At 38.1% G+C, this 13,005-nt stretch overlaps 1 protein-coding gene across 4 annotated transcripts in view; it reads left to right on the top strand.

Moving 5' to 3' along the window:
• The window catches only part of SLC22A15 (solute carrier family 22 member 15), a 97,125-nt gene that overhangs the window by 80,490 nt on the left and 3,630 nt on the right, over positions 1 to 13,005 (top strand). For all 4 annotated transcript variants that reach the window (XR_005240351.2, XM_007977446.3, XM_007977444.3 and 1 more), the window contains one exon: positions 11,951 to 12,071. Coding sequence is in view for 3 of the 4 variants with exons in the window: in XM_007977446.3 (XP_007975637.2) it covers positions 11,951 to 12,071 (121 nt within the window). In the remaining variant the exon portion in view is untranslated. The remainder of the gene's footprint in view (positions 1 to 11,950; positions 12,072 to 13,005) is intronic.

Here is a 13,005-nt window from a genome sequence, read left to right as displayed (position 1 = left end):
ACTTGATAAAGAGTATTAAGGGAATACCTACAGTAAACATCACATTTACTGGTGAAAGACTGAATACTTATCTAAGATCAGGAAAAAGTCCAGGATGTCCATTCTTAGCACTTCTATGGAACATTGTACAAAAAGTACTGGTGAATATAATAAAGCAATAAATAGAAATTAAAGGGATTTCAACTGGAACAGAAGTAAAACTGTCTTTATTCACCAGACTATATCATGATCACCTTCATAGAAAATCCATACAAAAAAGAAATCTGTAAGAATTAATTGATGAGCTTAGCAGAGTCATGTGATAAACAATTTTCTTTCTACATATTAGCAAATAGTTAAAACTGAAATAAACCAATGCCATTTATAATAAAATAAAAATATGAAAAATGTAGGGATAAATTGTATGAATATGTATATGACTACAAAAAACTTTAAAATGCTGATGAGAAAAATTAAAGAAGATGAACTAAATGAATTGGTAATAGTAATAATAAATAAATAGATTACCATGCTCATGGACCAGAAGCCATTAAGATATCAGCTCTCCCCAAATTGATTTATCTTCATTCAGTGTGATATCAATAAAATTTCCAGCAGTCTTCTTTTGGTGATATAAATTGACAAGTTAATACTAATTTTTTTTTTTTTTTAGACGGAGTCTTGCTCTGTCACGGCCAGGCTAGAGTGCAGTGGCGTGATCTCGGCTCACTGTAACCTCTGCCTCCTGGGTTCAAGGGATTCTCATGTCTCAGCCTCCCGAGTAGCTGGGATTACAGGCGCCTGCCTTCACGCCCGGCTAATTTTTTGTATTTTTTAGTAGAGATGGAGTTTCACCATGTTGGTCAGGCTAGTCTTGAACTCCTGACCTCAGGTGATCCGCCTGCTTCAGCTTCCCAAAGTGCTGGGATTACAGGATTGAGCCACTGCATCCGGCCAATACTAAAATTTATATGGAAATTCAAAGGATCTGGATTATCCAGAATAATTTTATCATGGAAAAACAAAGTTGAAGAACTTAACTACCTGATTATAAGAGTTACAATAGGCCGGGCATGGTGGCTCATGCCTATAATCCCAGCACTTTGGGAGGCTGAGGCGGGTGGGTCAGCTGAGGTCAGGAGTTCGAGACCAGCTTGGCCAACATGAGGTAACCCCATCTCTACTAAAAATACAAAAAGTATCTGGGCGTGGTGGTGCACATCTGTAATTCCAGCTACTCTGGAGGCTGAGGCAGGAGAATTGCTTGAACCCAGGAGGTGGAGGTTGCAGTGAGCTGAGATCATGCCACTGCACTCTAGCCTGGGCTACAGAGTAAGACTCCATCTCAAAAAAAAAAAAAAAAAAAAAAAAAGACTTATAATAAAGTTACATTAATCAAGACAGTACAATATTGGCATAGGAATGTCTGTACAGATAATGGAACAGAACTGAGTATGAAATAGAACCACATATATGGTCAATTGATTTTTTTTTTTTTTGGACAGAGCTGAGATTTCATTTACTTTTTAAAAATAAAAATATTTTGCTCAGTCATAATGTACATACAGAAAAGTGCTCATGGTCAATTAATTTTTGATGAAAATGACATGTTAATTCAATGAGGAAAAGATAACCTTTTTAAAAAATAGTTCTGAAATAATTGAATCTCCATATACAAAAAATATAACTTCAACTTATAAATCACATTATATACAGCAATAAACTTGAAATGGTTGTTAAACTGAAATGTAAATGCTAAAACTGTGTTATACAACTAGTAGAAGAGAACATTGGAGAAAAATCTTAGTGACTTTGAGTTAGGCAAAGATTTCTTAACTAGGACACAAAAAGCATGAAAAGAAAAAAATTCATGAACTAGACATCATAAAATTAAAAACTTTTGATTTTTAAAAGACACTATTACAGAAATGAAAAGTAAGACACAAACTGGGAGAAAATATATGTAAAACATATATCTGATAAAAGACTTGTATCCAGAATATAGAAAGGACTTTAATAATAAGGAAAAAATGAGCAAAAGATTTGAATGGATACTTCTCCAAAAAGATATAAAAATGACAAATAAATATGGGGAAAGTTGTTCAACATCATCAGACATTAGGGAAATAGAAATTGAAACCACAATTTCAGGATCATCATGGCAGACGGAAGGCAGGACGAGATTGCAGCTCTGACTGGGATGGACAGAGCACTGTGTAGAGGCTTGCATCATGAACTTTAGCTCCAGATTGACAGCAAGAAGAAACCAGCAATCCCAAGAGGACCCACAGTCTCTCTGAAGGAAGCAGACTGCTCCTGCAGGACCTGGAGACTTTCCAAATACTGAGTGCCCCAATTGCGGAAGTGGGAAAAGGAGATCCTCTATCTCCTGAACACACACCCCTACTGGAGAAACTGAAGGTCTGTTTGCAGGAGAAGTTTCACACCTTACCTGGAGCTGAGTCAATTAAGACAGCCAGCAAAATACAGGGGTAGAGGAAGCAGCAGGAAAGGCCCTGGGAGCTCGCTGGGTCCCTAAGGAGGCCACAGGGATCCCTCAGGAGGATGGCCTAGCCCTGCCCCCACCTGACAGCCTTCTCTCCCCACCCTGGTAGCTGAAGACAAAAGGCAAATAATCTTGGGAGTTCTAGGGTCCCACCCACCGCTGGTTCCTCTCCATACTACCATAGCTGATGCTCTCTGGAAAAGTGCCACCTCCCAGCAGGAAGCCAACTAGCACAAAAATAGAGCATTAAGCCACAAAAACTGACTGGGTACAGTGGCTCAGGCCTGTAATCCTGGCACTATGGGAGGCTGAGGTGGGCGGATCACGAGGTCAGGAGTTCGAGACCAGCCTGGCCAAGATGGTGAAACACCGTCTATACTAAAAATATAAAAATTAGCTGAGTATGGTGGCATGTGGCTGTACCTCCCAGCTACTCAGGAGGCTGAGGCAGAAGAATCGCTTGAACCCGGGAGGCGGAGATTGCCGTGAGCCAAGATTGTGCCACTGCACTCCAGCCTCCAGCCTGGGTGACAGAGCAAAGTCTCAAAAAACAAACAAAAACCCCACAAAAGCTAAGAACCCTCACAGAGTCCATTGCACCCTCCTGGCACCTGCACTGGAACAGACACTGTTATCCACGACTGAGAGACCCATAGACAGTTCACATCACAGGACTCTGTGCAGACAACCCCCAGTACCAGCCCGGAGCCAGGTAGACTTGCTGGGTGGCTACAACCAAAAGAGAGACAATAATCACTGCAGTTTGGTTCACATGAAGCCACATCCATAGGAAAAGGGGGAGAGTACTACATCAAGGGAATACCCCGTGAGACAAAAAGAATCTAAACAGCAGCCTTCAGCCTAGACCTTCCCTCTGACAGAGAAAAGGTTATTTATTAAACTGAGGCACCAGAGAAAGGCAAAGTCCAATGCGAGGAACTCCAAAAAATGATACAGGAAATGAAGGGAGAAATATTCAAGGAAATAGACAGCTTAAATAAAAAACAATGCAAACTTCAGGAAACAATGGACATACTTATAGAAATGCAAAAGGCTCTGGAAAGTCTCAGCTATAGAATTGAACAAGTAGAAGAAAGAAATTCAAAGCTCTAAGACAAGGTTTTTGAATTAACCCAATGCAACAAAGACAAAGAAAAAAGAATAAGAAAATATGAACAAAGCCTCCAAGAAGTCTGGGATTATGTTAAATGACCAAACCAAAGAATAATTGGTATTCCTGAGTAAGAAGAGAAATGTAAAAGTTTGGAAAACATATATGGGGGATTAGTCGAGGAAAACTTCCCTGGCCTTGCTAGAGACCTACATGTTCCAAATACAAGAAGCACAAAGAACACCTGGGAAATTCATTGCAAAAAGGTCATCGCTTAGGCCCATTGTCATCAGGTTATGTAAAGTTAAGACAAAGGAAACAATCTTAAGAAACTGTGAGACAGAAGCAGCAGGTAACCCATAAAGGAAAACTTCTCAGATTAACAGCAGATTTCTCAGCAGAACCCTACAAGCCAGAAGGGATTGGGGCCCTATCTTCAGCCACCTCAAGCAGAACAATTATCAACCAGGAATTTTGTATCCAGTGAAATTAAGCATCATTTTTGAAGGAAATATAGTATTTTTCAGATAAACAAATGCTGAGAGAATTCACCACTAACAAGCCACCACTACAAGAACTGCTAAAAGGAACTCTAAATCTTGAAACAAATCCTGGAAACACATCAAAACAGAAACTCTTTAAAGCATAAATCACAGGACCTATAAAACAAAATACAAGTTAAAAAGCAAAAACAACAAAAAACCCAAAGTATACAGGCAAAACATAGCACAATGAATGCAAGGGTACCTCAGGTCTCAGTACTAACATTGAATATAAATGGCCTAACTGTCCCACTTAAAACTTACAGAATTGCAAAATGGATAAGAACTCACCAAGCAACTATCTGCTGCCTTAAACTCACCTAACACATTAAGGACTCACATAAACTTAAGGTAAAGGGGTGGAAAAGGCATTTCATGCAAATGGACACAAAAAGTAAGCAGGGGTAGCTATTCTTATATCAGATAAAACAAAGCAACAGCGGTTAAAAGAGACAAAGAGGGACATTGTGTAACTGTGAAAGACCTTGTCCAACAGGAAAATATCACAATCCTAAACATATATGCACCTAACACTAGAGCTCTCAAATTTATAAAACAAATAATAATATACCTAGAATAATAATATACCTAGGAAATGAGATAGGCAGCAACATATTAATAATGGGGGACTTCATTACTCCACTGACAGCACTAGAGAGGTCATCAAGACAAAGTCAGCAAAGAAACAATGGATTTAAACTATACCTTGGAATAAATGGACTTAACAGATATATACAGAGTATTTCATGTGACAGCCACAGAATACACATTCTATTCAACAGCACATGGAACTTTCTCCAAGATAGACCATATGATAAGCCCTAAAACGAGCCTCAATAAATTTAAGAAATTTGAAATTGTATCAAGCACTCTCTTAGACCACAGTGGAATAAAACTGGAAATCAACTCCAAAAGGAACCTTCAAAGCCACGTAAATACATGAAAATTAAATAACCTGCTCCTGAATGAGCAAGGGGTCAAAAACAAAATCAAGATGGAAATTTAAAAATTCTTCGAACTGAATGACAGTAATGACACAACCTATCAAAACCTCTGGGATATAGCAAAGGCAGTGCTAAGAGGAAAGTTCATACCCCTAAACGCCTATATCAAAAAGACCCAAAGAGTACAAAGTGACATTCTAAGGTCATACCTCAAGGAACTAGAGAAACAAGAACAAACCAAACCCAAACCCAGCAGGAGAAAGGAAATAACCAAGATCAGAACAAAACTAAATGAAATAGAACAAACAAATACAAAAGATAAATGAAACGAAAAGCTGGTTCTTTGAAAAGAAATATAATTGATAGATCATTAGCAAGATTAACCAAGAAAAGGAGAGAAAATCCAAATAACCTCATTAAGAAATGATACAGGAGATATTGCAACTGAAATACAAAAGATCATTCAAGGCTACTGTGAACACCTTCACACACATAAACTAGAAAACCTAGGAAGAGATGGATACGTTCATGGAAAAATACAACCCTCCTAGCTTAAATCAGGAATAATAATAATTAACAGACCAATAACAAGCAGCGAGATTGAAAAGGTAATTTAAAAATTGCCACCAAAAAAAGGTCCAGGACCAGACGAATTTACAGCAGAATTCTACCAGACATTTAATGAATTGGTACTAATCCTTTTGACACTATTCCACAACATAGAGAAAGAAGGAACCTTCCCTAATTCATTCTTTGAAGCCAGCATCACCCTAATACCAAAACCAGGAAAGGACATAACCAAAAAAGAAAACTACACACTGATATCCTTGATGAACATAGTTGCTAAAATCCTTAACAGAATACTAGCTAACCGAATCCAACAACATATCAAAAAGATAACCCACTACGATCAAGTGGGTTTCATACCAGGGAAGCAAGGATAGTTTAACATACGCAAGTCCATGTGATACACCATATAATTAAAAACAAAAATCACATGATCATCTCAATAGATACAGAAAAAGCATTAGACAAAACCCAGCATCTTTTTATGATTATAACTCGGCATATGAGGGACATACCTCAATGTAATAAAAGCCATCTATGACAAACCCACAAACAACATAATACTGAAAAGTTGAAAGCATTCCTTCTGAGAACTGGAACAAGACAAGAATGCCCACTCTCACCACTTCTCTTCAACATAGTACTGGAAGTCCTAGCCAGAGCAATCAGACAAGAGAAAGAAATAAAGGGCAACCAAATCAGTAAAGAGGAAGTCAAACTGTCACTGTTTGCTGATGATATGATTGTTTACCTCAGAAACCCTAAAGACTCCTCCAGAAAGCTCCTAGAACTGATAAAAGAATTCAGCATAGTTTCTGGATACAAGATTAATGTACACAAATCAGTAGCTCTTCTGTACACCAATGGCAACCAAGCAGCGAATCAAATCAAGAACTCAACTCCTTTATAGTAGCTGCCAAAAAATGAAATACTTAGAAATATACCTAACCAAAGAGTCGAAAGACCTCTACAAGGAAAACTACAAAACTCTGCTGAAAGAAATCATAGATCACACAAATAAATGGAAAAACATTCCATGCTCATGGATGGATAGAATCAATGTTGTGAAAATTGCCAAAGGCAATCTATAAATTCAGTGCAATCCTTATCAAAATACCACCATCATTCTTCACAGAATTAGAAAAAATCAATTCTAAAATTCATATGGAACCAAAAAAGAACCCACATAGGCAAAGCAAGACTAAGCAAAAAGAATGAATCTGGAGTCATCACACTACCTGATTTCAAATTATACTATAGGGCCATAGTCACCATAACAGCATGGTACTGGTATAAAAATAGGCACGTAGACCAATGGAACGGAATAGAGAACCCAGAAATAAAGCCAAATACTTACAGCCAACTGATCTTCAAGAAAGCAAAAAAAAAAAAAAAAAAAACATAGTGGGGAAAGGACAACCTTTTCAACAAATGGTATTGGGATAATTGGCTAGCCACATGTAGAAGAATGAAATTGGATCCTCATTCCTCACCTTATATAGAAATCAACTCAAGATGGATTAAGGACTTAAATCTAAGATCTGAAACTATAAAAATACTAGAAGATGACCCTGGAAAAACCCTTCTAGATATTGGCTTAAGCAAGGATTTCATGACCAAGAACTCAAAAACAAATGCAATAAAAACAAAGATAAATAGTTGGAACTTAATTAAAATAAGGAGCTTTTGCATAGCAAAAGGAACAGTCAGCAGAGTAAACAGACAACACACAGAGTGGGAGAAAATCTTCACAATCTATATATCTGACAAAGGACTAATATTCAGAATCTACAACACACTCAAACAAATCAGTAAGAAAAAACAAACAATCCCATCAAAAAGTGGGCCAAGAACAAAAATAGACAATTCTCAAAAGAAGATATACAAATGGCCAAAAAACATATGAAAAAATGCTCAACATCACTAATGATCAGGGAAATGCAAATCAAGGCCACAGTGCAATACCATCTTACTCCTGCAAGACTGGCCATAATAAAAAAATCACAAAACAGTAGATGTTGGCATGGATGTGGGTGATCAGGGAACACTTCTACACTGCTGGTGGAAATGTAAACTAGTACAGCCACTATGGAAAACAGTGTGAAGATTCCTTAAAGAACTAAAAGTAGAACTACCATTTGAGCCAGCAGTCCTACTACTGGATATCTATCCAGAGAAAAAGAAGTCATTATTCAAAAAATATACTTGCACATGCATGTTTATAGCAGCACAATTCCCAATTGCAAAATCTTGGAACCAACCTAAATGCTTATTAGTCAATGAGTGGATAAAGAAACTGTGGTATATATTCAATGGAATACTACTCAGCCATAAAAAGGAATGAATTAATGGCATTTGCAGCAACCTGGATGAGATTGGAGACTATTATTCTAAGTGAATTAACTCAGGAATGGAAAACCAAACATCATATGTTCTCACTGATATATGGGAGCTAAGCTGTGAGGACACATAGGCATAAGAATGATACAATGGACTTTGGGGACTTGGAAGGAAGCGTGGGAAGGGGCAAGGGATAAAAGACTACAAATAGGGTGCACTGTATATTGCTCAGGTGATGGGTGCAACAGAATCTCATAAATCACCATTAAAGAACTTACACATGTAACCAAATACCACCTATACCTCAATAACTTATGGAAACTAAAACAAAAATAAAAATGAAACCACAGTGAGATACCACAGCACACTGATTAAAATGACAAAAATTACAGAGACCACAAGTGTTGGTGTTAAAGAGGAACTGTAACTCATATACACTACTAGTAAAAATACAAAATGGTAAAGACACTCTGGAAAATATTTAGCAGCTTATTTTAAAGTGCTTACTATATGACCCAGTTTTATTCATGAGAAGTGGAAACCTAGATCCACACAAAGACTTTGATGCAAATGTTCATAGTGAATTTATTAATAATAGCCCCAAACCAGAAGGAACTCAAATGCCCTTCAGCTGATGAATGGATAAACAAATTGTGGTATATCAATACAATGGAATATTAGTCAACAACAAAAAAGGAATGAACTATGTCCTGCTATGCTAAGTGAAAGAAACCACACACAAAAGTCTACAAACAGTATTATATTATTGTGAAATTCTAGAAAAGGTGAAACTATGGTGACAGAAGTTTGTGTGTATATGCTTTTTATAAAAAGTCAAAGAGAAGCAAAATGAATTGTAATTCTTACCCCATTTATGTATCATAGTAGAGGACCTGTACCTGTCTTAAAGATTTTTAACATGTGAACGATCAAAATGAACAATTTGCTTGCAATCACACAGTGAATGAAGTGGATGACAAAGCTGAAGTTTTGCTATTTTGGGTCGGTGAAGTGTGACTGTGTCATACTAAGACATTTTTTTCTGGTGATCCCAAATGGTCTCTGAAAAACCTTCCAGAAAAATAGTTCTGAAAATTGTGTCCTTAGTAGTTTCTTCATTGGAATAAATTTATAGCCTCCTTGAGTTCAGAATTTGAAGAATACAAGTATTTTGAGATTTCCTTTTTTAAAAAGATAGTTTAGTTTTGCTTATGTCTTTTAAATCGCTCTTTTTTTAGACCATCACTTTGGACATTCGTTGGTAACAGCCAATAATATCTGATTTTCAGATAAAGAATCCAGGGAGCCAGTCTAATGGCTGCAAAGCCTTCCTGAGCATTTGCCAGGACCAGCAGCTCAGCAGCCGCACAGGCAGAAGTCCCAAAAAGAATAAGAAATAATTTTCTCATAATCAAACGTGTCTGAAATGGACATGGGCTATCTTGAGGAAAAAGTGAATTTCCCTGGTTTAAGTGGCAACTGCAGACCCCCTTGGCAGGCACATATGAGAGAAGTTTTAAGCATCAGATGGGGCGCTGGACTAATGCATGCATTCTGTGGACATGTACCTGGAGCCAGGCTTCCCAAATGGGCTACAGCTAGAGCTATCCTGACCCTGTCATGGAAAACTTCATCTAGCTTTGGATCTTGTGGATATTAAGAAGATAGACTTTCTGTGACACACCCTTGGAATCCAGATTTCAAGGATGGCAGTTTTTTAGCCTGTTGTTAAAGATGTGTAGTGCCTCTGTACAGTTCTGAAAGATGCCATTCTGTATGGGTTGAAAACAGTGCCAGAGATCATTTACAATCAAGTAAATGTGCATATTTCTGTTTGGTTCAATGCTATCCAATAGCTTTTCCCAACTCATTCTGTTTTCTGGAAAATAATTGATGAATTTAATTTGCCCTTATTATTGGTTTAAGTGAAAATGTTGTTAGATCTCAAAAGTTGAGAAACGTATATCAGGGTAAATGCTGAAAGACATGATTCTTTATCAAAAGCACCTTGTGGCTTAAAAATACATATCCAGGACTTAGAAGAGCTAACATCTTCTTCCAAACAACCTGGTAGAAGAGTTCGAGAAAGCTGCCCCAGAAGGTGGAGTTTGGCAGAGTCTGGACTACTCTGTTCAGGGCATACTCTTTAAAGAAGATGATTTTATAGTTAAGCAGGGAAGGTGAAACTTATTTTTTGGACTGGGGCATATCTATGCCTCCCTCCTTTCAAGTTGAGAGACCGTGAACACAGATTCTATTCACTAAATTAATCCCTCTTGTAGTCCTTCCACGTATTAATTCAGCAGATATTTAGTGAGCACCAGTGTACATAGTGCTATGGGAGGTGCAGTGAGGAACACAAATATAAGGAAGATACCAACCTGGGTCTGAAAGAACTCGAAATCCCAATATGGACAGGCAAGATGGAAAAGTAAGCAGCCACAAGGCAGTGTCTGAGGCACACCAGTTGAATGAATTGGAAAGTAGGGGCAGTGGAGGTCAAATGAAAGAAAGCATATTTCATTTGAGCTATTTAGGGGAAGAGTGGTTTCTGTGAGCCATACATTCCTAAGGAAGGAATGAGAGTGTTCTCTTTGGCAGAAATGTCAAGGAGAATGAGACACAATTACATTTGGTGATGAGGACATTGCTGCTGACCTTCAAGAGTAGGAATTTCAGGAGAGGATGGTATTGGAAGCCACATTGTAAGTTGCCAGGGCAGGTGCATTGGAGGAAGTGGAGTGGTGGTCACTCACTGGGACGTTTGATAGGGAACGGTAGGAAGTACAACAGAGTCAATGAGAACTTTTTTGCCTCATAAGGAGTAAATTGTTATTTTGAAGGTAGAGGCAAGTGATTATTGAAGGGGAGAGGTTAAACTTTTATTTAAAAAAATCATTAAATTGTAGAATCCCAGAAAGTATAATGTTAATAAAGGAAAAAAACATAAGATAATTTTTAGCATTTTTGGTAAAGAAATGAACTGACATAAAATACATTTTTTGCATTTTAAATAAAAGCATTACATTAAGAAACTAAAATATTACTATTGATTAGTAATTCAAGTGAGAAGTTGAGGAGTAAAAGTAATTTCATATTTAGATTCTTGTTATTTACAGAACATTGGTCGGGCGTAGTGGCTCACACCTGTAATCCTAGCACTTTAGAAGACCGAGGCAGGTGGATCACCTGAGGTCAGGAGGTCAAGACCAGCCCGGCCAACATGGTGAAACACTGTCTCTACTAAAAATACAAAAATTAGCTGTGCGTAGTGGCGGGTGCCTGTAATTCCAGCTACTCAGGAGGCTGAGGCAGGAGAATCGCTTGAGCCTAGGAGGTGGAGGTTGCAGTGAGCAGAGATGACGCCATGGCACTCCAGCCTGGGAGACAAGAGCAAGACTCTGTCTCAAAAAAAAGAAAGAAAGAACATTAATGTCTTTGATCTTCTGATAGTAATTGAAAGGCATTGTTCTTTACCTTCTCAGTGAAACACTAGGGGATACAAACTGCATGTAAGAGCTTTTCTGTAGCTTACCTCTGTCTCATGTATTTATCAGGGCTTGTTGTGCAGACCACTGTTTTACATCATTGATTATGTGAGTAAGAGGGAAGAAAGGAGAGTCAAGTTACACCCTTGGAAGATGAAACTTATAATTTCCATGAAGCTTACTTTATGACAGTACAGAAGTTTTCAGGGTACTCTGTCATTCAGGAGTGAATGAAAGTTTATCACACTTAATGACACCAGTATGTAAGTTTTCAAGGGTAGAGCCAAAACACTGAAAAAATAGTTGTGTGTGTTTGTGTGATTACTAAACCTTCTGAATGTGTATGTGGTTACACTACCTCTTTGCTCTTTGAGATCAACATGAATGCTGCCCGCTCCATCAAAATGAAATGTGCCATTTAGAGGAATTATTTTAACTGTGGGTCTCACAGGCATTGCTCTTGTCCTCCTCAGACACAGGTGTGTTTGCAGTGGTGAACAGCCATTCCTTGTCCTTGCTGGGGAAGCTGACCATCAGTGCTGCCTTTAACATTGTTTATATCTACACCTCTGAGCTTTACCCTACAGTCATCAGGTATGTGTCTCACACAGCCTCATTCTTCACACATTCTACACTTTGTCATCCATTCTGGCACCAACAGAGGTGTGGTACTCATTTCATCTGCTTCTGGAGTTAGTGTGGGGCAGCAGTAATTCAACAAGCAGTTTAGGCTAAGAGCCTGCCTTTGCAGACTGCTCTCTGCCTGCTCTGCTAGGAAAATGTCACTTTATGGTAGACTGAATTCCTCAGTGTAAGTTGTAAGAGAAGTACTCTATGCTAGGCATATTCTATCACCCAAACAGTGCGCAGATGCTGTTATTCTTTTGGTGAATTTTATTTATTCAGTCACCCATCCTGTATCACACATCACAGATAAGGGGACAAGCTCCCTATTCTCACAGAGCCTCCATTTTAACACAAAATAGACACAGTTTTACACGATAATTTCATATAGTAACAAGTGAATATCAGAGTTAAACAGCAATTGTTAAAGCTGGGTTCTTAGTGAATAGGATGTGTTTATATTGAAAAGGATAAATATCCAGCCTAAATTTTCCTTCATAAAATAAGTCTGAAAGCAAGAAACACACCCAAATTTGAAGGATAGGGGTACAGCTGAGCCTTTGCAGAACTGCTTCTGTGGTCTGGGCAGATATTCTCTCAGCTGGCTCTTTCTCAGTCTTTTAGAGGATCTTTCCAAACAATCCTTCTCCTTCCCTTATCCGTGCAAGAAGCCTCATGGCTCTTTCTGCCTGTTAATTTAAAATTATTTTTCCCAGTAAGAGATCAGAGTGTCTGCAATTGGCTAGTAATTTTCTAGTTGGTCCTGTAACCTACTTTACCTGGCTACTGCTATAAAACTAGCATGATGATTTTGTCCAAACTGGGACAATTTTGAGAGCAAATGTGAGTATGAACTTTTCAGCTGGGATTACAGAGTGCTGTATCCCTCTACCCAAAACCAAAA

This window comes from Chlorocebus sabaeus, chromosome 20 (genome assembly GCF_047675955.1).
Source record: "Chlorocebus sabaeus isolate Y175 chromosome 20, mChlSab1.0.hap1, whole genome shotgun sequence".
NCBI lineage: Eukaryota > Metazoa > Chordata > Mammalia > Primates > Cercopithecidae > Chlorocebus > Chlorocebus sabaeus.
The sequence above is the reverse complement of the archived record's forward strand: the minus strand, read 5'-3'. Positions and strand labels throughout refer to the sequence as shown.